The following is a 26,504-nucleotide window of genomic DNA, read 5'->3' on the forward strand; positions in this document are numbered from 1 at the left end:
AGATAATAGCAGAACAGATTAATGACAAATCATGTTGGTGTATTTGCTAACATAACATTCTTAAGGGCAGAAAAAGAAAGTCTAGATTTCAATCTAGATGAAATACACTTTGTGCAATAACAGGAGCCAACGCTCCCCTACGAACAAATCCATGTATGCCTCATCTTAACAGCTACACCAGGAATAAGTATCGGGAGACAAGTAGGCCGGCAAGCTGGAAAAAGGTAGTGTGGGCGCCGGGGTCTGACCAGAGAGTCCTCCTCCTCACATATCCTTGGCGTCTGGCTCAGCCAGGCTCGTCACTGGGATCCACAGCTCCTGCTTTGACGTACATAGGGAAGCCTCGGTCTGAACGGCATGGTTTCAATTCACTTTGAGATACTTTTGTTACCAAGACAGGGTGGAGGGGGGGGGGGAAGGGGGAGAGAGCAGAGTAGTGTCCGACAGCTTGGCAAACCGAAAGGTGCTATGTGAGGACGAGTCCTTCCATCCTAGCTTTAGGCGCAACACAAGTGCAACAGAAACAATGAACAGGACGCACAGCGCTAATGCTAACACTTGACGACGAAGAGGATGTTACGAAAACGTTAACAGGAACTGGCAGGCAGTTTGGAAACGACACAAGCATTCCGTTACAATGTTCAGCAACAACTAATGTAAATGCCGAGAAGCGCAATTTAAAAAAGATTTTTCCATCCTCTCAAACTTCATTCTTTTACAGAATATTTTAGGAAATGGTTATAAGGCCGTAACATTTTTTTTTCTACTTTGAGTTTTTTTTTTTTGTCGTTTTATCTCCTGAGAGCAAAAATTCGCAGCACCAATAGCATTCTTCTAGCAAGTTATTGGTAATGGAATCTATAAGGGGATAAAATGGATCCGGTCTGCAACAACTCTGGTCCCACACTGATTTAGTTAGCCATTTAAAACTGTATAAAAAACAACTGAGTGTAAATAATCACAAGCCCTCGTTTAAAAGGGGGAAAATGCAATGCCTGAAAGCATTTTGGACTAAATCGTTTTTTTTTTCTTAAATACATGGAAAAAATGAAGAATATAGAAGTGGAACATTAAGGCAGTATATACATCATTTCTGCAGAAATTTTCTAATACAACCCAGTCCACACGTGTCTTTGTACACTGAAAATCGTCCCGGCCTACCCCCAGTGTCTGGGAACTGGACGAGGGAGGGGGAGATTGGAGTGGAGGGGAGAGAGGAAGAGGGAGGGAGGGAGGGAGGGAGGGAGGGAGAGATTGAGGAGCAGAGTCTGCTCCTCTGTAGGGGGCAACGGGGGGGCCAGCGGCCGGCCTCGAGCGCGCGCCACCCTCTCCACCACCCGGAGCCAGACGGGACGCTCTTCATGGAGACCACGTCGCAGCAGCTCGGGTCATAGTGGTTTCTCCGTGACACGGGTCCCGGCCGAGCCGCGGCGATCAAGACGTCTGGGGGGGAGGGCCGTTGGGGGGGGATGTTTCTGGGAGCACATGGGGGGGGGTGGGATGGGGGTGGGTGGGAAAGTCCGGGGATCGGTGGGGGTCGACCACTACAAGCCCTTGGAGGGCCCGGGGTTCTTGCCCATGTTCTGGTGCTGGGGCATGCCGTGGAGCTGCTGGTAGAGCCCCAGCAGGTCCATTTGGCTGAGGTTGGAGTTTCCCATCATGCCGTTCTGCAGCTGGGCCAGCTGGTTCATGTAGGTGGCCTGGTTGGCGGCCATGGCCATCTGCTGCTCCCGCACCTTGCGGTTGCTGATCACCTTCTGCACGTACATCATCAGCTGCACACGGGGCAGGAGGGAGGGAGGGGGGGGGGGAGAGGAGCTTAGTGGTCGGCTTTCATTGGGACTTTGTTGTGAATGCATTAGAAAGGACGGGGACAATATAGGTAAATGTGGAGTTTTTCTAAACAAGGTCGGGGGGGGGGGGGGGGGGGGGGGGGGGGGCCTTACCGTCTGCTGCTTGCTGAGGACGTCTCTGTAGACGGCCTCGCGTCGCTTCAGCTCCATCTCCACGCTGGTCTGCTGGCCCAGGGCCATGGACTGCACCTGGCTCTCCGTCAGGGCGGGGTTGTCCTGCCACTGTGGAGAGCAGGGATCACCCACAGGGCGTCAGACCACAGACCCCCACAACGCCGTGGTCCTGCCTCAACCAACCGGCGCATGACCGGGGGGGGGGGGGGGGTTGGATGAGCACACCCGAGCATGCCGCGACAGAAAGAGTCCCTTTCCTAAGTCCGTCTGTCTGACGCCGGCGATCCTTGGGCACCGACGGTAACGGACCGACGGAACCAAACTCACCACTCGGGCGATGATGTCCTCCAGCGATTCCCGCTGTAGTGTCTTCAGCGAGTTGGTGGCCTCCATCACCTTCTGCCGGCCTTGGTTGATGAGGTCCTGGGAACACGACCGAGGGAGGAAGGAAGACGACAGAGGAGGCTCTCAAAACATGGATCGCATTGACAGGCACACCTTTTCTACTACTATAGGAAACCCCACAACCAGCCCCCCCCCGCCCCCCCGAATCAACAGCAGCTGGCAGAGCCGAGGCGGCTACCAACTGTTACCACTGGCTAGGCTAGATGACCGCTCCCACAATTAGCAGCCTCTGGAATGTGAGGCTCCTTAGTGTTGGGGGGGGGGGGGGGGAATGAGAGAGAGAGAGAGCGAGAGCGAGAGAGACTCATTACTCACCTCCAGCTGCTGGTTGCTCATGTTGGCCAGCGTCGCCACGTTGAAGGGGAAGTAGTTGGCGCCCATATCCATCCCGTAGCCCGCTGGGTTGTTGGTCCTCATGGAGAGACCCTGAGCAGGGGGGGGGGGGGAGACGGAGACGTGAGAAGGGGGCCGAGGGAGAGATGGCGTCCCACAACCAGGCAAAAGAGCAGGATAAGTTCATGCCGCGCGAGGGAGGGCGTTTAGAGCCACCAGCGACACGGCCGCGGCATAGGAATGCCATGGTGAGTGATTGACAGAGGGAAGGTGGTGTTCGCGGGGTGCAGCATCCAGGCTACCAGAGTCAAGCGTGGTCTTGCTGTAACTTGAGGGAGCTCGTTTGCGTTGTGAAACCATTTCAGGACCAGATACAGCCCCCCCCCCCCCTCCCGCTAGAAAATAAACAAAACAAAGCCTTCCTTCGACTGGTGGCAGAAGGGCTTCTTGTGCATTGACGCACTGTACTGTAGCCTACTTGGAAGAAACTAGCCTCACTCTAGTAAAGGCCAGCAGGGGGCCAGTGTATAATATAGCCTCTGGGCTCTGACGAGGCTCCTGCCCTGTAATCTGCCCATCCGGTCTGTCTGTGTGCGTGTGAGTGTGTCCGAGTGTGTCGAAAGGGGACATGGGATATTTGGGGCTGGGTCTAAGGGCAGGTGTGTGAGGGTAAACAGAACGCCACGTCAGAACATTTCTGCTGCTTACTGGAGGGACATGGTACGCCCCACCTACTCTGATGTGATCAGATGGTCATCATCAGATAGTCCTTGCATCACTTTTACAATAAAGGACGCGCAGACCTGTTCCCGTTTCAAGGGGTTGTAGAGGTCTCCATCTTGTTGAAAATAGTGTATTCTGGGGTCAGAAAATTAACATGGCTAATTCATTTTGATAGCCATGTTGCCCATTTGCTGATGGTAGGGTGGAGGTTAAGCTCACAAACTCTAACCGACTTTTGAAGATGGAAGAGTAGTAAATCGTGACAGTGACCACCGTGATTTAAGCGGTAGGCACAAAGGTCCCAGCCGCTTATCTCCGATGTAGAGCCCGATCGACGCTGGATTTTAGGGGCCGATGCAGATACCGATTAAGGTAGTGAACAATTATATTGATGCATCGCCGATATTCAAAATATAGATCGGTCATTATTCGATATGCATATTGTGATATCCTGAGATGTTTATTCACCACTGAAGAGGATTTAAAAAAAGACAATTTAGTTTATAAATCAACATAATTTGTGAAGAAAATATACCGATACAGACGGAAATAAGTCAATATCGGTGGATGACCGATATATCGGTCGGGCTCTAATCTGTTGTTTCACGTTCCTACTTGACCTCTGTTATTCAGTACAGCGCCTACACCTCCCACCTTCTCTATTCCAACCTCGTGACTCTTGTTTTGCCTGTGATACGACAGCCTCTGCTCACACTACAGCTGAGAAACAGCAGGGGGTCGGGGGCGACGCAAGAAAAGGAGAGAAAACTTTTGCTTGTGACTCAAGAGAGAGCGAGCAGGAAAAATAATCATTAGGGTGAATTAGGCTCTAGGATTACAGAAGGAGGAGGGTGGGGGTGGGGGCTCCCCTCACAGCCACTCTCCTCCAACTCCTTGTCTCCTCCATCTCCGTCCCCCTCTCTCCCTCTCTTCCCCCCCTCTCTCTCCCTCCCCCTCCCCATATTTTTCGTAACGCTGCGTATAATTCAGGTTTTTGATGGTTGACGAATAAAAAAACAACTAAACCTAAAGCCCGCTTTGCTTTAGCCGTTCATATCTTGCCTCCGCTTGATTTCAGATTATTGCGTCAAAGGGCATCGATTAGACAGGGGAACAACATCAACACATGGTAGAGGCTAAGGTGTCAACATAAAGACAAATGTCTGCAATTATGTTTGTACAGACTTGCGTCGGAGTGCTGATAAAAACTCAACGGCCAATAGAGAGTAAGAAGGAAACATGAAGAGGGCCAGAAACATCATTGCAATCTTAGTTGAAATCAATGACATCAATGGTGCTACAACAGCGTATTGGTCTATAGTGGATATCGCATTAACCATGTTCTGCTCGTCTGCTTTCATCTGAAAAAAAACGGGTCCCACTGAAGGACCGTTGATCGCAAAAGATAAAATCACACAAATAAATAAATATAAGTGATATCGTATTAGTCATTCCTACAGATTCCCAAAACTAAAAAACAACAACATTGTATCGGCCCATAAAAGTGGTCATATCGTATCATGGGGCCAGTGAGGATTCTAGGGCAGTACCCAACCACCCCCGAGCTCCGTGCTCACCTTCTTCTCAGCCTCGTACTCGGTCCAGGCGGCCTTGCGGTCCTCCTCGCTGAGGGCCTCCGACTCCTTGTGGTCCAGCAGGGAGTCGTGCTCGTGGTAGCCCACCAGGTGGTTCTTGAAGCTGTGCAGCAGTTCAGCCAGGACAGGGTCCTACAGAGGGAGGGAGGCCGAGAGAGACGCCATGGTCAGTGGTACGTAGTAAATGGACTGCATTTATACAGCGCTTACATCCAAAGTGCTTCCCAAAATTGCACATTCATCCACTGCACACATTCCCACACCGACGGCGGAGTCAACCATGCCAGGGGACAGCCAGCAAGTCGGGAGCAGTTAGGGTTGCTCAGGGACACCTTGACACTCGGCTAGGTGGAGCCGGGGGTTTGAACTAGCAACCATGCGGTTACCAGCCAACCCACTCTACATCTTGAGCTACTGCCGCCCCGTCGCCCTGTACGGGTTAAGCACTACGCAAGCCATTAGTGGTCCTGGAGGGGATTGTTTTCGACTAGTGAAGAGTTGCTCCTTGGTAAGGGCTTTTGGGATTTGAACCCGGAACCGAGTATCGGCCGTTTGTCAATGTTCGTAGTCTACCTGTAAGAAACCTTGAGCAAGTTTCCTAACCCATGCTTACTCCCAAATAAACATTTTGCTCTAAAATTCAGAGCCAGTCACTTAGAATCCAGATCAATTACACCGAATTACCCATAAACCCAAAAACCTTTCAAAACTGCCTTTTCCTCTCTATTGGAACAGATGTATTAAAAAAGCAGTGTGGTACAAAAGTGTTGCGATGGGTTCAGCAAAAGACAGACTCAAAGACCTTTCTTTCCCTCACAGAAAAATGGTGGCGTTCATATGGCTTAACGTAATCGTGGTTTCCATGACAACACTGTTATGGAAAACAATACCTGAGTTTAGAAACTGAAAGAAGGGTAAAAGAAAAAGAAAAAACGAAAACTGAGTGCAGAGACCGGCCCCTGGTCAGACAAACATGGTATTAATTACTCTTCAACAGCTCATGTTTGCTTGTCTTACATTAAAATGGAACCCTGCAATCTGGAACGACACCGTAGCAGCGGTCTCCTGTACGTAGGGCTATTTACGACCCCCCCCTCGCTCCCCTCTGCAGTGCCTTTGATCGCCCCCCCCCACCCACCCTCCCCATGCCTTCCTTTGGCTCTCCATCTCACCAGTGACAACGGGTTCGCTGCCACAAACAGAATTAATCACAGACGTCATCCGGGTTACAGGGGAGAGAACACACACACACACACACACACACACACACACACACACACACACACACACACACACACACACACACACACACACACACACACACACACACACACACACACACACACACACACACACACACACACACACACACACACACACACACGAGAAATTAAGCAGTGATTGCCGAACCAGCCATTGCATAAACAGAAAATAAACAGCCACCCCAGACTGGGCGAAACCGGATCCCTCGGAGAGAGGAGAGAAGAGGGCCACTTGCGGACCACACAGGGGCCCCCGCGTTTTAGGGCCCCCGAGCAGCCGCAGCCAGAGAAAGATGAGACGAATGATACAGGTAGGAGCGAACAGAGAGAGAGGAGGGGGAGGGGGGGGGGCTTCTTTGGTCATTCCACGCTAAGACACGAGAGCAGACGCATGCAGCCGGGGCCCCCGGAGACCCGGAGCATCTGAATGTGATGTACGGAGAAGCAGGAACATGTGGCGATGAGGAGCGCCGTCGGGACAGAAACGGCCCACCCCTAAACACCCAGGAGGAGGGGGGAGGGGGGGGGCCCTCGGTAGCCCCCACCTCCACCCATGAATTACAACATAAAAGCACAGAAGACCCCATTGAGGGGGGGGGGATCTCTGCAGCCTGAATGTTCTCCACTGCAGTGCGACTTCAAGCTCGGTTGAAGAGGTTTGAGTTCGGATTGTTGTTTTTTCCTTTCTTCCCAAAATGTTCTGGATTTGTTGCACAATTTACATATTTTGAATAACTTGTTACTCCTTAGCATTGTGGAATGCAGTCCCATGGGGTGACAGCTGGTTGGGGAGGGGGGGGGAAACAAGATAAATCTTATACGCAATGATTGATTTTCTCACTCGTGGACAAACACCCCCCCCCACCCAAAATGTTTAATTCATTTGGTTAAATTTGATGGCATGAAATAGGAGCCCTTATAGCCTACGCCTCATAATAGGCCAAAGGAACTGCAGGTCAAACAGAACAGACGCTCCCCTCCAGGAGCCAAGTGCATTCTGGGATGCCATAGTAATCCCCACTAGCAACGACTCTGGGGTGGTCCGGTCGATCTCCCGTCCTCCCTGCGTTGTTTGTGCGTGTGTGTACATGTGTGTTCTGACCCAGCACTAATGATGCTAGGTAATCGGACCTGAGCCATTGTCAATCCCAAGGAGCCAGCAGAGAAAGCCTATCGTTTTACTGCGGAGAGAGGGCTAGGGAAAGAGTGAGACAGGAAGAGAAGGAACGAGACTCTGGGTGGGCAGATGCTTAGAGATGAGAAGAGGCGAATTACCGCAGTCAAAGGCGGAGTGCGTTTTTTTGGGGGAATGTCTTTGAGTGGAAAAACTGGGGATTTTGGTACTCGGCATCACTATGTGCATGTTATTGGGCGTAAAGGTAGAAGTGTGAGAACGCTGATGGAAACACCACAATTCGCATAAAAATCCTCTAATTTGCAAAAATGTTTTTCCGCTCGCTTGAGGTGTTTTTTGTGTAAAATGGGAGATGGAAAAACACTTTTCGAAACAGCTGTGACGTAGCGACCATTGAACACACAGGACTGACAACGTCTTTCCGATTTCCAGAAGTTTCCTGGGGCGGTTACTGGGGAAAAGTTTGTGGGCCACACTTCTGGTCACCAACTACGCGTCACGCCTCAGCTGTATTTATCTGATCAGCTGGCAGGCTAATCACATCACCCGCTTTGTCACTGAATAAAATGGCTTTAAAAAGTTCGGGCACAACGTGTGCCGTTCGAGGGTGTACTAACAACCGGACAAATCTAAATAATTAGTTGAAATCTGAGTGTTTTGACCACAAGCCGAGGAAGAAAGCCGAGTGTTCGTGCCCGAAATGGTACAGCTTCCATCGACTGCCCCATGATGAAGAGGCTAAAAGAAATTGGCTGAAGAACCTGAACTTAAAACCTCTGAATTTCCATTTCTTTTTATTTATACTACAAATGTAAATAGTAACACAATAACAATTTATTTATACATCTATATATTACGTTTTATTTATACGTCAAATGTATTTGAACCATTTTTTTGTTATGTTAGCATCTCACAGAGTGAAACTTATTGCCAACTGATATGTTGGTTAATTACAATACTATTCGAGGTACTTGGGGCAGAGATGTCGTTTATTTTCTCCAAAATCATCAGTCAACCTGGGAAGCATATGTAAAAGATTTTTTTTTTTTTTAGTTGCTCTACTTGTTTGTCAGTGTGATCTTTGTCAAAAGGAATTTCCAATTCTAAATGTTCCTTTTGTGTCCAGATAACCAGTTTGCAGCTCTGTAGACCAAGGCACATCATAGCCACTTGTGTCTAAAATAATTGAAAATACAATGTTGCCAATATTCAATTGGCAACAAATAATGAATATTAGTAGAGATGTCCGATATTATCGGCCCACCGATATTATCGGCCCGATATTAGCATAAAAATGTAATATCGGTATCAGATTTTTTTTGAAAAAAAATAAAAAAATAAACATGGCACTTTTCCCTTAAATTAAGTTGAAGTATTTTTCTTATTTTGCACAGACAATGTTAACATTTGGAAAGCCTTGTTGCATTCAAGAATGCATCCAGTGGGGCATCACAATAACATTAAGCATGTTGTGTTAATTCCACAACAGGAGATATGTAATGTTACCTAAATTAGGTTTCAGGAAAAATAACCCAAATATCGACATCGGTATCGGCTGATATCGGAATCGAAAATTTAGAGTTGGACAATATCGCATATCGGATATCGGCAAAAAAGCCAATATCGGACATCCCTAAATATTAGTTCACATTATATTGTTTATCTAGTGCAATAGGCTAATGCAGATAGTATTTCTTGCTATTAAAACAACCCTGCTTACCTGAAGGTAGTATCCAGCCCTTCCATTTGGCAAAACTAGGTACTTTCCATCATCCAAGATTTTGATTTCACTGTTTGGCCGGGTAAGAAATTCTTCAAGAGACTTCGGACTCTTGAAGGGGCACTTGATCTCAAAAAGTTTTGTCCCGTCAAGAATCCTATCTGGACTGGCTGCCAACCAGGGGTGGTCAGGATGCACCACAAGTCCTTTGTTGTGCACAGCATGCCCTCTCAAGGAGTGTGTTGACCCTACTTCATTTTCAGAGCCATATTTCGTGGCTGTGTTCCCGGTGAAGGTGGGGTACACGTGCTCATTAAGACTTTTTTGGGGATCTGTGGTGTGTCGTTTGTAGGGCTGGCCCGAATGCCATTTTTCAGGCTTCGAATACTCGTTGGTTTTTCCGAGCGAATATTCGAATACTCGTTCCAGAAAAAAACACCATCAAAAACAACATTAATAATCCCTATATACTCCCTGGAACCGATTTAGACAGTATCTGCATATTTTGTTGAAGATTTAATAGCTTTTGAACGTTAATTAGTAGGCCTAAGTAGGTTGAAGTTTCTTAGTTTTTCCCCGTGAAAGCGAACAGCTATTGCTCCGTTCCAAATCAGCTGTTCTCTGCCATCTCAGCCCTTACGGGAGCTTTTCAATTCATCCTGGAACGTGCATCTTTTCAGGGAATTTGTACAATAAATACCGAATATTGATTGTCTTATGTGTCCATATTATATCCATTATATTGACCGGGTATTCCCAAGACGCTCACACTCTGCAGCAAGCCAGTCACAGTTGAGTGGCGCGGCGCTGTACAGCGAACGTAAACAAACAACTAAGCTAAGGTTTTAAGTATTACTTTTCCCCCAGAGATCCCGCTAATGTTGTGTTATAAAGTAAAGGGAAACAGGATATCTATTCTTCCTCCACCTCTCTCGCTTCACTGCTTGGTGTCGCTGACGCTTATAGTTTGCCTCCCTCGCTCTGGTAACGTCACGTACGTGAAAAAAAAACAAAAAAAAAAAACGAAGCTCTGATTACTGATTTAAGCTTTGAATACTAATTTTCCGAACGAGTATTCGAATATTCTAATAATTGGGGCCAGCCCTAGTCGTTTGGGGAGTTGTTTCACTGTGCTTGCAGTGAGACGCAGTCTCCCAGCATCATGCCACACCCGTTACCTACTCTGGGTCTTTGTGTTTGTTTCCAATGTAGATATTTCATTGGGGGACAAAGCAATGTAGGATTGGTAAAACACTGAACACTTCCTACATGTCAGACGTGTGCTTTGAGCAGTATGGTTCTCAATTCTTAATTCCAAATCTTTGTTTGGCCTTGTGCTGTGTTCTACATCTGCTCTGTAAGCAAGCTGGATAATACCATTAGTTTGAAGCTGATAGAGTGGAGCCATTATTGAGGAGTTGATGTGTGTTTTGAAATCCTCATGGTTTCTGAAGAATCTGGGAGAGGGTGTTGAATTGTTTTGTTCTCGCCTTGATGGATGGGGATATGTCTCCTGGCGTCTGTGGCGCCTAAAATTAATATGCTTTGCCTTTACCAGACCAACATTCTTCTTCGCACCAGTATTCCACTTCCTTTGCACATCAGTACATGCTGTCCCCGTCACACCTTGCCTGACTGCATTCTCAACCTACAAGGAATGGAATGGTTTCACATGTGCTTATCACATGCTAAAACCGACTTCTATGCTTTAAAGGTTGTATCAGCGATATTTGTTTACGTCACTTCTGTTGGCATTTGAAGCGAGATCCCAAACCATCAGAGCCAGCTCGCTTCTTCTTTCAGTGTTTCATGCATCCAGCAAAAAATATCATGAATGCAGCGCAAAACCCCACAACACCCACCCCTTGTCGGTGATTGGTTGGAATACTATTATTTTGGTTTTGAGTGGTTGGTAGTACCATTTGTTTTTGTGTACGATCTCGGAGTATAGGCTGCCTACAGAGACGCGTTTTTTTGATGGCCTGCTTATAGGGCGGGCAGCTAATGGATCGTGAGGAAGATCAGATGAATGTGGTCATCTATGTTTCGGCCTAGAATCGATGATACAACCTTAAGTAGTCTTTTAGCTAGTGTCTCAAAATCCTATATTTCACCAAATGGTCACCAAAAGGTCTTAGTTGTCATGGCACATAATATGTGGTGTTGTAGTACCTTCCACAATATTGCTACTGCATGACTACAGGAGCGTCCTGGCCCTGCTATACACGAACAGCCTGCTGTCTGCATCACTCCTGTCTTTGATACCAATACCCAGGCCTTAAGATGGGTGCTATTAAGACTGACTTGGCACTATATCAACTTTCAAGTAGACTAGGTCTTCTGTGACCTCCTTTAGCCATACTCGCCCGACTTTCTCGCTGTATATATACTGGTGAGCTTCTGAGCTTTTTAGGTTCGGTGATTGTTTACATCGATCTCGTAGTAACCGTGTCCATTAATCCCTGATATATGGACTCCTACTAAGTAATTCCAGTCAAATTGTTCAGCCTTCAAAACGAGAGCTGGTAAATTGTGGGAAATGCATTAAACTGTAATCAGAAAACACGGTTATATGCTTTAGACCCTATAGTATCTGTGGTATAAAGGCTGGGGCAAATTTCAAATTATAAATATGTACACTTTATGTTGAAAGTATAGACCGTCGCGATTCCCATTGAAACAAAACGCGGTGAATAGTCCTCAAAACGAGAGCTGGTAAATTGTTTAATTAAACTGTAATCAGACAATGTGGTTATATGCTATATAGACCCTGGAGTATCTGTGGTATAAAGGCGAACGAATTTCAAATAATAAATATGTTGTATCCTTTAAATACGTCCATCGAACAGATTGCCAATGTGAATAATAGATACTTGTTGACTACTGAAGAGGTAAACATTTTCCTTGCTCTCATCAAAGAAAAAAACATTACAGCTAATTTAAATGGAAAACAACTCAATTACACTATATATCAGGACCTACGAGAGGATGTTATCAAAAGGATACGACAAGCCCTGGAATGTATGTAGTTTTCTGCTCCAACCACTTGATGGAAACGCACCTAATTCGAATTTCTTTTTTGCAAACTTCCTAAAGATTCGCTTCACCTTTAAGATGGAAACGTGACTATTGTGTCAGAGTATTTTGAAAAAAAATTAAAATAGTGTTTAGATTGACTTTATTTTTGTTATTAAATTCAATTCTGACAACTAATTGCTGAATAAGCAAACCTCAATGCCTCTTTCAACTGGGCCTACAAGTCTCAAGTTATTCTTCTTAAAACCAAAAAAACGAACAAAAATAAAAAGTCTACTCAAATCTGTTTATTCAAGAGTCACATCGATGCAAAAACGCACAAATGGGTTAAAAAAGGAAGAGGAAAAATGTGAAAAGGGGTAAATCATCTTTTAAAAGAGGATTGATCAAGTATTTCACAATCCGCCCGCTCGTCTAAAAGGACGCTGAATACGTTGGCTCAGCACAATCCTTTAAACCCCATCCATCGAGAACCCTTTCTGTGTTCCTTAAGCAACATTCGTCTATCCATACATGAACGGCCGTCCTGCCAGCACTCTGATGTAAACCATTTCTGAATGTTGGCCGCCCCCCCACCAACACGTCGACCATGATGAAAACGAGCGAGTCACTGTAGAAGTTGGCCTCACGTTGTGGGCTTTACAACCTGGCATGCGAACACACAGACCACGCCATCAAACTTTAGATGGCGACTAACTGGAAAAGCTCTGATGCATTTAAACATAACCAACCAACCCCCCCCCCCCCCCCCCCCCCCCCACCCCATGCATTACTTGCCCTGCTTCAAGCAAAGGTGGGGAGTGGTTGAAAAGTCTCTACACCATGTAAACACAAAGTCCTGCTTCTAAAGTGGAGAGAATGTTTTACAAAATGATACCCAGGTGTATTCAAGATTTTCACTATATTCCTCTCATTACCCCAATACTAAACCCACTTAGGTGACGGAAAAGCATTACAGGGAGTAGGAGGGGGGGGGGGAGGGGAGGGGATAAAAGGGAACACTGGCATTGTACAAAGATTTAGATGTAAAGGCAAGCAGTCAAAAGTGACAAAGACAAAACGGGGACAAACGGTAGGTAAAGAGAAAAGCAGCAGAGTTTGGAGCAGGAAATTAAGAGGCCTTCTCCCTTGTCCCACTGCTCTTTATATTGTTCTCTGTATGCTTTTCTTTTGTCCGGCAAAAGACCTGCACTGAAAGAGGTGCCTTTACAAAACCTTCCTTTTTTTAATACCCCCAGGAGGCTGTGCCTTCAGGGAAACCCCGTTTGACGCACAGGTGCCTTAACCATAGCAACAGACAGGGGGTGCAGTCCCGACGGCAGGAATGCAAGAGCCACAGATATTTGTAATACCTAAACCCAGTCACAACTACCCCGCCACACAGCTGCACGCAAAACGATACACACGGGCCCCGCTGCTCTGCTCTGAACAGCTCCGCGGAGGCAGCGGGGCCCTTCAGTCACTGGGCGGCAGAGGGCCCCCGATTGGTGGGGGACCAGCCCATGGGGACCATGTTGCCTTTACACCCGCTGGAGCAAAGCAAGAACGGGCCAAGGGCTCGACGGGGCTGTCACTCAGTTAACAAAAGAAACAAAAATCCTGTGAGTCACAGAGGACTGAGCAAGGACAATAAACAGGGCCGCCGTTCCATTCCGGGACAAGTTATTATTGTGGCTACTAGTGAGTGTGTGGGGAGGGCCAGGGAGGTCACCGGGACGAACAGGGGAGGACACTGCCCGTTACTTCTGCTGCGTGGAGGGGAACGAGACGGGGGCTGGCTACCCTCCAGACTAACCTTTCTACCGGTGCCCTCAACATTCAACACAAGAGTCTAGTAGTACCAGCGAAATTTTAAGGAAGACTACAAAGAAGTACCCTCTTCTTTTTTAGAACATGGGACAACCATTGCTTAATGTCGTTATGATTTTATTGAAGTCGGATGCCAATGATAATCTTATCAAACTCTTGAGCAGTTTTTTTTTGCCTGGACATTTTATATTATATTGGTCTTGTAACCATCACTAGATGGGATGACAACAGGAAAACATGATTCAACCTCCAGGGACCGGGGAGGTTGAATCATGTTAAAAAAATATCTAAGCACCACACCTTGCTTTATTGGAGGTCGGATCTCGGTGAAAGTGTCCAATATCCAAACAAGAAAAAAGTAGGTGGTGGAGTCGCACTGCATATCATTTGTAAGCCAGAGGTAGATTCTCCTGCCTGGACGGTGGAGACCCTCTTTCTCATTAGGTGGGTTGTGCGGGGGGGGGGGGGATAGGGAGGGGGAGTGGAAATGGGTCTGCTTCCTTTTTGTCTCCAATTAGTTTCTCTGAAGAGCAGGAGGACATCTTTAAAAACGGCGGTTTAAATAATGACCCTTCATCAGCCAGGAGAGACCGGAGGGGGAAAAGGAAGAAAAAAAAAAACTGAAATGGGAGAAAAACAACCCAACCAATTTCTCTTTGAACATTCAGAGGCGGCACGGTGACTCAGGCTAACAGATGGTTCCTGAAGAGGGCAGGGGGGGTGGAGGGGGAGGCGGAGAACCCGGGAATGGGATAAGGTATGAAGGGAGGAGGAGCGCGCTCAGACGAGGAGGAACTACTAAACGGACGGCGTCTGCCGCGGTGGGGGGGGGGGGAGCGGGTGCAAACGGAGACAGACGAGGGGGGGGGGCACACCAGAGAACGAGTGCGTGGCCATGGGCAATCGGTGCGTGCCGCATTAAGAGGACGACCATGTATGCCGAAGTCGAAAAAAAAAAAGGCCTCCTCTGTCTGCATGAGGCGTACAATAGCGGGAGTGCATCGGGCCACAAGGAGTACAAGAAGCCGCCGAGGGGATGGAAGTGTTGCGTTCCATCGGGGGATGGAAGGGTTGACCCGCGTTGGGACTTGGGTGGCGGCCATAGATGCTGGAAATAGATGTCAGGGGCATCTGAAAATGTACTTGTATAGAAGAAAGAAATCAATAGGCCGTCTGTCTCGAGCGTCCGTGGGCCAGAGGTCCCCTCTGTCCCTTGCCGTGTGTGTGTGCGCGCCTGTGTGTGTGTCTGTATCTGTGTGTGTGCGCGCCATAGTTGGCCGAAGGTGCTGCAGGGTGTCAGAACCATCTTCCCATTATTCCAGCCAGGGTCGGAATTCCTTCCATGCTAGCGCACGCCCCCGCTGCCACATCGCATTGAAGCCGGCGCCCAAAACGGGCCGGCTTGTTAAACGGGGCTCGTCAGCCTCTCCGTCCGTCCGCTTTTAATACGGTGTCGCGTAAATGTCGCGGGGCTCGTGAAAAAAAAAAAAAGATCACGCACAGCGAGCCGCGGCTACAATGAACACATCTTTCCGTGGGGCAATCTTCCAAGCGGTGAGCCGTTCCCAGCTGGAAGCCCGCCACCTGCCGCGGCGACGGCTAGTGGTCACGGAGTTTGGCGGAGAGAGGCCAGAGGATGAGAGGACCAGAGGCTCTGAGATGGCCTGTGTGTTGAGGAAGGCGTCCTGCTGAGATTCCGTGAAGGAGTGGGGGGGGTGGGGGGAGGCGGGGCGTGCTAAGGTCAAGACCTTTGAAGGATGTGGATGAGAAACACATTTTTCCCTCCTCCATTAAGGTGCTCAAGAGGCCTCGGTTAACCGTTAGGCAAAAACAAAAACACACAAAACAGCGGGATGATAAAAATCTGAGTAGACCGAGGAACCATTAATCTATTCTGTTTATAGACCTCTGCAAAAATCGAAAACAGCACTGAAAGTAGAACCAACAGTTGAACTAAAAGGAAGCAGTGTTTACTGCTACAGGTACATGAGAAGCAGACATGGAATTCCCTTTTCTCCCCTCCAGAAAAATAATGAAAGAGGACACAACGAGGGAAGATCGACGAATAAATTGCAGCTGTTTGCTCTTGGATGGCTCATCTTAGAACCATGTGCTTGTATAAAAGAGGGAGGTGTCGGGGTGAGAAGGTGACAGTGTGACAGTGCACCTGCACCGAGGCGGGAGAGAGAATTGGCAGTGTCGGCGCGGCGAACGGCGAAATCAAAAGACAATGACTCGTGGGAAGTGCCAGAAGAAAGGCCTAGGAGCCGGGTCTGAGCTGGACTGGTGATGTGGCTTAATCACATGGTTCAACACCAGCGCTGTTCAAAGTTAAAAGGCAGCCCCCATGCCATGTTGGAAAGCTGGCATTTGCGATGGCATTCAGATGCCAGGAATGGAGAAGTGGGTGTTAGGGAATTACCTTTTACAAATGTAATCATTTAATGGGTACTTAGCCCGTTCCTTTGCCTATTTTTAAAAGGTCTTAAGAACAGCATGTATCGGCAAAACAATTAAACATAACAAAACAAACAAAGGTACTAAATATTTCAAGAAAGTGTGGTCTGGCACGCAGGTGCGGTTTATAGCCAGGCAAAGGCAGCTTTCCCCATGGACAGATTTCCCGTGCACACACACACAAACTGACCTTGGGCAGTACGGGCGTGGCCCTTTTGCTCTTCTTCCCCGTGGGGTCGTCGAGCACGTCCGGCTCAAAGTTGTAGAGCTCTGCCAGCTCGTTCATGGTGAAGTGCCTCTCGATCTGCTGCTGGTCGACCACGCGGTAGGACAGCGACTGCTTGGTCACCTGTCGCTCGTATATCTTCTCCTCCATGGTGCCCTGAGGGGGAAGGGAAAAAAATGTGAGGTTTGAGTAACCTGGGTGTTGCAGGTCGTCGTCACGGGATTCACTGGACAGAGGGGGTTGGTTTAGCTCAAAAAGGTAGAGCAGGGTTGACTTGTAAGCGGAAGGTTCCTGGTTCAAAACCCGGCTCCTCCTAGTTGAGTGTAGAGGTGTCCCTGAGCAAGACGCCCAACCCTAACTGCCCCCCCCCCTCCCCGACGAGCTGGCTGTCGACTTGCATGGTTGACTATGCCGTCTTTGAATGCGTGTCTACGTTTTCCGTGTGGTCTCTCTGTAGCCCTATGTTATATGCAAGTAAGCCCTGCTTTGTGATGCCCTCTTGGGGACAGGTCACTCTTGCCCAAGATTTTTTTTAACCTCATCTGGTTAAATAAATGTTTAAATGAAAAAACAACATCTGTCGTACCTGGGCCAAGAAGCGGTAGACGAAGACCGTCTTGGTCTGGCCGAAGCGGTACACTCTGAAGATACTCTGGATGTCGTAGGAGGGGTTCCAGGACGCGTCGAAGATGATAACCCTGTTGGCGGCGACCAGGTTGATGCCCAGGGAGCCGGCCCGTGTGGAGATGAGGAACAGACGACCTCTGTGGGACCGGAGGGGAGGGAAGAGGAGGAGAGAGAGAGTAAGGATCACACTGGTCTCACAAAGCAGAATAAACATCGGAAGTACGACGGCAGACAAGCCCAAATCTGACGGGGTGTTTCTCTTTCATTCGCTTCACATGTTTTGGACCAATCATGTTGCAGGAGGCGTTGATGTGTAAGCATGTCATATGCCAGCAATAGTAAACGGAAATAACGTGACTGTAAGGGTGGCACCCAACACCTCTAAGATTGCGGGCTGAGGCTCGTTGTCATACATATGGCGGGCCGTGTGGTTTACGGCGCTTCATTCCGCCTGCGTTGTGGGTGGGGGTGTACCTTATGTTGGCGGGGTCGTTGAAGTCCTCCGCCCACTTCTTCCTGGTGAGTGCGTTGGTGGACCCGTCCAGGCGGTAGTAGTCGATGTTCCTGAACCACTTGCCCTCACCTGCAGGGAACGTGGGGAGATGACACCGCAGCTTTCAGACACATGTGATCGATTGAGATAAATAAATAAAATAAAAAGGGGTGTATCGGTCAACCCAACATGCCCTTCATCTTACGCTACTCATCTGAATAGCTTTTCTTTTCCCCTCTCATTTAAAATTTCCTTGGATTGTGTACGATCTCATAAGTGGTTGTGTGAGAGCAAGCGGCCACATTTGGCGTTTAAGATGGCTGCTTCGCTCCCCCCCCGCTAACCTTCACAACCAACAATTCGGTATGTTTCCAATTACAGCACTCTGATCTTTTCATTACAAATTGCCAACCCTTAAGCAAACATTTTTTTGGGGGGGGGGGGGGTATAAAAAAGTTCCCCCAAAAAAGAGTCAAGGTCTAATCATTTTTTTAAATTAAAGCAAAAACAGCTGCTACGGCTTAATTAGAAACATGACCTTACACCAGGGGCTACGTGCGTGCGTTGGGTTGTGTTACTAAGTGCGGCGTGTACACGAGAGTGCACGTCGCGCGTGGGACCGTCCCGCCGAGTGTGAAAAGCCCAGCCCTGTGCATATGCAAGTGCTCGAGCCTTCGCCGCAAGAAATAATGTTAGCATTCTTGATACCTCACACATGGTTGAGCCTAGTTCAAAGACGGCGGCGTGAGACCACAACTATGGGCCTGAGGACAGACGACCGCAGCGCACCGCCCGCCCGGGGCTCCAATCAATCAGCAGTCAACACAGGCCGTGGTGATTTTAACACGTCGTGAAAACTAACGTGGAGCGCTGTTCGCACCACTGTTGGAGCGAAGCGCGAGGAAACCCCGAGATCGGGGAACCCGGGGAGAACGCGCTTCACGGCGACTACGGAGCACCGTCTCCCAGACGAAACAACCACAACAACGGCGCCCCCCCGTGGACAGGGTGGTACGAAAACTGATCCAAAATAAGACGGAATAACTGTTACTTTGCACGCGAAGGCTTTTCCCGATTACAATGCTTTTTTGCTTTACTTCCAACCCCGGATCCGCATGAGCGGAGAAGAGCATGGGCGTCATGGTTTGGAGTATTTTTATTGAACCAAGGCCGACGTCCATATTTGGAAATCCTCCGCTATCCGAACCAAGGCCGGACGTGAACACGAGGACGGTCTCGCGGGGGCATCGGGTTCTGCGCTCTTCAAGGGCGTAGTCAATACGGGAGACGCGTGGCGGGAGAGGAGATTGAGAGCCGGGGGCCGTCCCGGCTTCCCAAGCAGGCCTACCTTTGTATGGAGAGACTTTGGCCTCCTCCCGGGCGCGGCCGGCCTGCTCTAGGAAGTCCTCGATCAGGTTCAGGGAGATCAGAGACTGGCTGAACACCAGCCTGGTGATGGAGCAGGGCAAGGAGGGGAAGAGAGTGGGGGTAAAACATAAGAGTCAGCATGCGCCAGGCCGAGTCTGTGAAGGGCCCAGGCAACCAGCCAGCAACGTTAACAGCGGAGAATACAAACCGCCTATAGACTAGATGTGCACGGACTCGTTCCCCATTCATGACTTTATAAAGGATAGTTGTGGAACACGGCTTACACTTTATCGTCCACCTCCTCCGCCATGCGCAGGATCTCAAAGAGGAGAGAGATCTTCCCGGAGTGTTCCAGGATCTCGGCGTCTGCCTCGGTGACGAACTCCTTGTGCCAGTCGGGAGACGGGCTCCCTGGGCCCGATGCGGAGGGCCGGGCTGGGGGAGGGGGGGGCGGGTCAGAGAGTCAGAACATCATAGGGCTGCGCAATTCATCTCATTTTAATCCCGAATTGAAACGATATTTTTGTGTGTTTTTTTTAGGGGGAAATTTCAAAGTTCCCACTTACTTGAGAAATGCTAATTGTTGGAATAATCATGATTCCAATATTGACCAAAACAACCATTGCCTGGTGCATCTCCCACTCTCACCGTAACACAAACTTTGCTAACCGTCGTTCCAAGTTACTCCCAGCTATCAGAAATGTATACAAGGCATATTTGTCTACTAAAGTTGACCTGAACGCAACGGTGACTCGTTGGTCCGATCGGCCCGGCTCTCCTTCACCAGTCCAAGTCCTCTGATCCGCCTGTGCGGTCGTCAGGGCGCGGTGGCTGCTACCACCATCAGTCACCACTGTAGGTGACCCCCCCCCGGGCTCACCTTCTTCCACGGGCTCCGCTCGGTTCCGCCCCGCCGGGTCCCCTCCCCGGGAGCTGGTGTTCCACTCCTTAATCACTTCCAGGTCTTCGCTGTCCGAGTCGTCCGAGCCCTTCTTCTTCTTCCCCTTGCCCTTCTTTTTCCTGACGATGAGAGCAGAGTTTGTGTTGAAAGAAAAGGCGGAAATGGCCGAAGTTTTGTTTCTAGAGATGGTTCTCTGTGGTTGGAGGCAAAACGACCGATCGTCTTTATGAACGGTGCGGAAGTGGTGATTTTAGGATCTCAGTGGCTAGCCCATAGCCATGGGATTTATTTTGCGAATTGACCGTTTTATTGCATTCCAAAGTTGTCATGGATTGAATATTAAGGAATTTTGTGCCAAAGACTAGTGCGAGGCTGCTGTTGTTTTCAGGCAACCTTTTTTTATTGGAATAAAGGTTGTGAGGTAACGTTAGGATAGGGGACGTCACGGTTGCTACGTCCGTATATTTAACAGTCTATGGTATGGCTCTAGGGTACGCGATTCATCCTACGATTTGAAAAGGATACACAAGACGCAAATAGGATGCAAACTACATCTGCTTTTACTTTTTCTTGTCGTCTTCCGAGGTCATGCTCATGGAGGACTCCTCGGTCTCCGAGGCGATGAACTCCTCCATGCTGTCCTCGTCAAAGTATCCCTGCACCGGAGAGCAGAGAGTTAGGCACCGCATTGGACATAGAAGATACACTCTCCATACACACTTCATGTGACGTGCTGTATTGCACCTGCATTCTGTAGCCACATTGGACCCGGTGTCAACTTTTGTTTCAATCAAAACGACCCCAGTAACCGTCAGGCTCTAGTTCCTCTTCTTGTTCGAGGACGTCCCCCTGGTTCAGGGACGGTGGCCCCCCCTCGGCCCTCACCTTGTTCTCTTTGCTGATGTAGTCGAGCTGAAGGCACCAGGGATGGGTCCAGATCCTGCTCAGCATCTGGAAGTCCTGGAAGAGTTTGGTCCCGGCGCGTCCCTTGCCCCCCTCGTTGGCATTGCCCACACCTGCACACGGGGAGGGGCGTTATAAGAAGACCAGGCAGGTGCCTTTGCGTGTGCGTAGCTGCCTTACAACCCAATACAATGACCACAATGTGGCTGTCCTTTTTCTTCTCTTTTCTGTCCTGTGGACACGTTTAGATGTATTGTCCCTGCTGTTTCGTGAGATGTTGTGTGGCTATGTTTCGGAGTATCTGTGCGATATGTGATAAGATTGTGAAAAAATATAAAATAATTGTGGCTGTTAAAGCTGGCGTCAGACGAGCTTTAACATCAAGGTAGTGCACACATTATACATGAGTAGCCTCGCCTTCCCTGCCTCTGCTTCGACCCCCTCCCCACCCAGAGTGGCTATTGGCCTAACCCTGGGTTATATTGATTCTCTCTGAGAATCAATATGGCCTAACCCTGGGTTATATTGATTCTCTCTGAGAATCAATATAATGATGTGGTGACTATATTGAGTCACCACTATCAGTAGTGTGGACTCCGGTAAACCCAGCTTATTTCATCACTGCACACATAACTTGTTCACATGCTTTCTTTTTTTGCATTGTCCATCCACGTAACTAGATTTCCTGCGGTGCCAATACTAGCCATCCGTCTTGCCCAAACTGAGCCCTTCATTAGAGATGGAAATCTGGGTTTTAACACTCCCATGGCATTCACACACACACACACACACACACACACACAAACATAGCTCACCTGTAAAGTTCTCCAGGTAGTACCGATAAAGTTTACACTGAATGGGCGTCACCCTCACAGCGAGCACATACTCATGCTTTGGAGGTAGGAATTTGGTCAGTGCCGTGTAGTCCTTTCTCTGCGCAGTTGGAATGGGAACAAGAAACAAAACAACGTCACCATTTCTGAGATCCAATCACTGAAATTGAAGGCCACAAGAAAACAGGATTTTTCTTTAAACTTGTTTTCTACCCATTATGCAAGACACAGACAGTCGCGACACCAAATTACAGCCAGCCAAATCTTCCATCGCTCAAGGCTTGGCGAATGTTCCCGAACATCAAAGAGGTGTCGTTCAATCGACTGAGATGACATCCGAGGCCAAAGAATACATTTTGGCGTAAAAATGGCAATAAAGGAATGAGAGCGGATCCAGGATCCCTCGAACGCGGACATCTGTGGTCTTTCATTTCGATAACCCAGGTGGGCGGTCACCCAAGCACTGCCGCCATCCCTTTAAGCCATTGCCTTAAATTCCTCCAAATCACAGGGGATCTATTGAGCCATACTGAATGGTGGTTAAGTCCCATTTCGACCGGCTATGCTTGCCAGCTGGCTAACACCATATCATTTCACATCAACAGAACACCTCGATGCGTTTTGCCAACCAGTCATTTCACGTTATTCCCTATTCCTGTAGCAGTCGTTCCATCCAAAGTGAATTACAGATTATGGTGAATTCTGATGAATGTTTTAATGGGAGCCGGTAGGGTTACGGGAAATCAAACCCAGTGTCTTCCGGCTGGGAGTCACACACCCCCACACTATTTCTTCCTGTACAACCCTGACCCCATGATCATTTTGCCAGAATTTTTCCGAGTCCAACTGGCTTGTTCCTAGTTCCTACGGGGAGCGATGGCTGACCTGAACGCAGCCGGCCAGCATCTCGTAGAGGATGTGGGCCCTCTTCTTCATGACACGCACGTCCTGCTCAGTGGAGTCGGCACACTGGCCGTTCTGGATGGGGTTGATGAATCGGTTCCTGAACTCCTTCACGGAGCCCAGCAGGTTCTCCTTGATGAAGTTCACCATGCAGTGGTCTGATGGGGGGGAAGAAGAGGGTGGAGGTACGATGAGAACCGGCGTAACGAAGACACGCTGAACCAGGTTTTATGCACCGCATATCTGGGGGAACGTGCAAACAACAACCCCGGAATGTATGGGGTCTGCCTCAACACTATAGAGGGCTTGAAACTTTAAAATAGCTTGGAATGCAACTCTGTGCAGTCTTTTTGCCCATTACTTAATAAAAAAAAAACTCTTTTTCTGATCGTCCTTCAATTCAAAAAGCACTTCGAAGGGCCTTTGTATTTTCTTTAGGGTATTCTAAAAATACATGTGCTTTGCTATTCCCACCGTTATCCATTTCACTGTGGCATGTGTATCTGGTCGGGTGGGAGGCTGAAGTCGTTCACATTAGAGACTCACACTCTATGAGGTTGTTCTGCAGCGGCGTTCCGGTCAAGATGACCCTCCGGCGGGTCTTGATGGAGTTCATGGCCCTGGACACGGCAGACGCCTCGTTCTTGAGGATGTGGCCTTCGTCACAGATCACAAAGTCCGGACCTGAAGGGGGGGTAGACACACACATACACACGTTATGGAGAAGTCATACTGAAGAGGATCTAGGTTTGAGAAGGGGATTCCAATAAAGTGTATTTCTACATTGGGCCGTTTACACAGTGTTGTTTCGACACCGTCCCAGACACTGTTCCTGAACGTTGGGTAAGACAGGGTGTTTGGGCGCGTCTAACCACCAGAGAAAGTTTCCAGAATGCCTGGGAACAAGGTTAAGTTCTGGTCGAGTTTATGATCCATGTTAGTGAATGACGTGCTTACAGATGCCAGCCTCGAGCTTCGATGTGATTGGTCAAAAAAGAATGTGAAACACCCCAGTCGCCCAGATTGAGCTTTTCTGCAATTACACTGAAGATAATTCAGCTGAAGTCTGATTGGTGTGACACACACACACACGATGAAGGACAAACAATAACACAACCAACACACACATACCGGGATCCACAAGAGTCTTCTGGAAGGTCTCCTTGAGCTTCTTGCTCTTGATGTTCCGTCCCTGGGTGAGGTTCCGGTACATCTCGTAGCCGATGATCATGATGCCCCCATCCTCCTGCCACCGCTGTAGGGCGTAGGCGCGCTCCTGGGGCCTCTTCACCGTGGCCAGCTCCGTCACCTGGGGTCAGGATCAATACATGAATGAAAAAAAAAAAAAACGGGAACAAAAACGTGACCCAATTTTGAAAAGTGTGATGCGAAAGACAGAGGTAAATAGAAAAATGTATTGAATCGCTTTTATCCAAAGCGCTTTACAATATTGCCTGACATTCACCCGTTCCACACCGACGGCGGGGTCAACCATACAAGGCGACAGCCAGCTCGTTGGGAGCAGTTAGGGTGAGGTGTCTGGCTCAGGGACACCTCGACACTCTAGCTAGGAGGAGCCGGGGTATCGAACTAGCAACCTTGCGGTTAACAGCCAACCCGCCATACCTCCTGAGCTACTGCCACTCCAGAGGTACACACGCAAAAACAGTAAATACCTCCAAGCTCTCCTCGTCCTTCATCCCGTGCTGCCACTTTTCAAACTCGTTGAGCCAGTTGAGGACCGTGTTCAGCGGGCAGACCACCAGGGCCGTGGAGAAGTTGAGCTTCTCACAGAGCAGCATAGTGTGGAGGAACGTCACCACCTGCAGGGCCAAACGCAGAACTGCACTCAGACAACACAACAACGACCCGTCGTCCGGTGACAAGGGGTGGTTGCTATGGCTGTCGAAAAAAAGGGAAGTTTTGCCTAGATACAAGCCCAGAAAAACGTTTGCTCGAACATAGAAATCAGGGACGACAGAAACGCAAGTGGCTAGAGGGAGAAAAGGTTAAAAAAAAAAAAGGTGCCATGAACCGTTAACGGAAGGAAGGACAAGAGCTCCGTCTCGTACCTGCAGGGTCTTCCCCAGGCCCATGCAGTGGGCCAGGATGCACCCAGAGCCGGATGACTTCTCAGTCTTCTTCATCGACTCGCAGCAGCAGTCCCAAATGAACTGCACACCTGGGACGAGAAGCAAAGGGCGACAGACAAAAAGGCTCATTTGCCGGTCTACTTCAGAGAGGGTCAGTGATACCCTGGATGCAGTCCGGGAAGAGGAAAGGTGTTATTTTCTCTTTGTGATGAACAAATATAAAGCTATAAATATAGCCGGAAATGTGTGAACTGTAAAGCAGGCTAGCAAGCTTTTGGTTGGTTTAAAATGCTCCCAGTGACAACAAATCCACAGTTCTGTCTCTCGTGCAGTTTCTGAAAGTGGCACAACGCACTAGCGAGTGTGAAGTTTACCCCTTCCAAAAACCATCTCAGCTGCGAGGATAAGAGCTGAAGTTGCTACTTGCGATAAGTGTGGCTGCATTTGGCCAAAAGCCTCAATAACTGAACACTTTTAGATTACATCACGGACCACCTCTCTGATTCAAAGTAATTGCATTTAATGCAACAATGTTCAAACACAAAATGGATGGAGACCAGACCTTTTCTTTTCACATGTGCCAAGGCAGCAAAAACAGAAAATCTGGGTCCGAATGCAATAATTCTATTGTTGGTTAACGGCTGATTGTTAACATGTCTGGGGTCTCACCTTCGACCTGATGCGGCTTCAGCTTGGTGACCAGCTTCTTGTGCACCTGCACCATGGGCTCCTTTGTTTCTTCATCCTCATCCAGCACCATCTTCAGGGTGATGGGACAGTCCATCTGACTGGCCTCCTTTATCTCCGCCGTCTGAAAGGAGTGTAGTAGCGGGTGAGTTCCACATATACCTTGCCCCGATTGTTCCTCTGTCCCTTTGATTTTGGCCAGGAGCAAACTGTATTCAACTTATTTTTTTGACATGATTGTGTGATTTGTTGCAGAGCAGGACTGGTTTACTTTACTTTTGATACCTCTATCATTTTTTCCCTCAGCATCTCCCTCTCCGCGATGCGCTGTCGCCGGTCCTCCTCCTCTTTCAGAGCGTCCCGGGTCTCCGTGCGGAGCTTGTCGTCCTTCAGGATCTTGCGGATCCTCTTGCGGCCCTTGGGCGTGTCCTTATCGTCTCCGTCTTCGTCGTCCCCGTCTTCATCGTCACCGCTCTGGGAGCAGAGCGGAAATATGCATCAGGTTTCTTTCGTTGAGCTTAGATGGCCGGGGTCAAGACATGCAGGGCAACGTGCGACCCCACGAGAAAGTATAAGAGAAAAGATTCGCAATTAGCAAATAGTCACAGAGATGCAGCTACCTTGTCGTTGCTGGAGGAGGAATCCTGCACTTTAATTCTGCGCCTCTTCTTCTTCTGTTTCTGCTTGGAGCTCCGTTTCTCCACGTCTTTCTTATTGGACGACCTGTCGATACAAAACAGAGATTCCAGCTCAATGGATGCGGTCAGTCGCTGGATTCGATTTTTTGTAGAGTGTTCAACTGGACATGGGAGCCTACCTGGTCTTTCTGCGTTTGCCGTCCTCTTCTGACCCGCTCAACTCCTCGCTCATCACAGACTCATCGTCGCTGGCGGATCCGGACTTCTCGAACTCAGAGTCCGAGTCGTCACTGCCGACTGAACAGAGCCACCACGAATGAATTAAGATTGCATTTGTAACACGCGTTAATCTAGGTCACAGGTGATGAATCACATCTACGCAACATCAAA

The 26,504-nt window shown here is 48.7% G+C and overlaps 1 protein-coding gene across 2 annotated transcripts in view; it reads right to left on the bottom strand.

Annotated features, from left to right (window-relative positions):
- Positions 1-1,493: 1,493 nt before the first annotated feature.
- The window catches only part of atrx (ATRX chromatin remodeler), a 31,057-nt gene continuing 6,046 nt past the window's right edge, over positions 1,494-26,504 (bottom strand). Inside the window, exons 12-34 of one of the 2 annotated variants that reach the window (XM_056600120.1) lie at positions 26,294-26,411; positions 26,097-26,199; positions 25,762-25,950; positions 25,459-25,600; positions 24,769-24,878; positions 24,373-24,519; positions 23,828-24,005; positions 23,243-23,380; positions 22,679-22,854; positions 21,776-21,893; positions 20,943-21,073; positions 20,622-20,713; positions 20,037-20,176; positions 19,441-19,591; positions 19,137-19,237; positions 17,770-17,878; positions 17,255-17,432; positions 16,633-16,824; positions 5,006-5,155; positions 2,688-2,798; positions 2,295-2,390; positions 1,947-2,075; positions 1,494-1,775 (exon numbers count right to left, since the gene is read on the bottom strand). In XM_056600120.1, the coding sequence (XP_056456095.1) occupies positions 1,545-1,775; positions 1,947-2,075; positions 2,295-2,390; positions 2,688-2,798; positions 5,006-5,155; positions 16,633-16,824; positions 17,255-17,432; positions 17,770-17,878; positions 19,137-19,237; positions 19,441-19,591; positions 20,037-20,176; positions 20,622-20,713; positions 20,943-21,073; positions 21,776-21,893; positions 22,679-22,854; positions 23,243-23,380; positions 23,828-24,005; positions 24,373-24,519; positions 24,769-24,878; positions 25,459-25,600; positions 25,762-25,950; positions 26,097-26,199; positions 26,294-26,411 (3,230 nt within the window). In that variant the 3' untranslated portion in view covers positions 1,494-1,544. Of the gene's footprint in view, positions 1,776-1,946; positions 2,076-2,294; positions 2,391-2,687; positions 2,799-5,005; positions 5,156-16,632; positions 16,825-17,254; positions 17,433-17,769; positions 17,879-19,136; positions 19,238-19,440; positions 19,592-20,036; positions 20,177-20,621; positions 20,714-20,942; positions 21,074-21,775; positions 21,894-22,678; positions 22,855-23,242; positions 23,381-23,827; positions 24,006-24,372; positions 24,520-24,768; positions 24,879-25,458; positions 25,601-25,752; positions 25,951-26,096; positions 26,200-26,293; positions 26,412-26,504 lie in introns of both variants that reach the window. The other variant, XM_056600119.1, reaches the window with a different exon arrangement.

This window comes from Gadus chalcogrammus, chromosome 10 (assembly GCF_026213295.1).
Source record: "Gadus chalcogrammus isolate NIFS_2021 chromosome 10, NIFS_Gcha_1.0, whole genome shotgun sequence".
Taxonomy (NCBI): Eukaryota; Metazoa; Chordata; class Actinopteri; order Gadiformes; family Gadidae; genus Gadus; species Gadus chalcogrammus.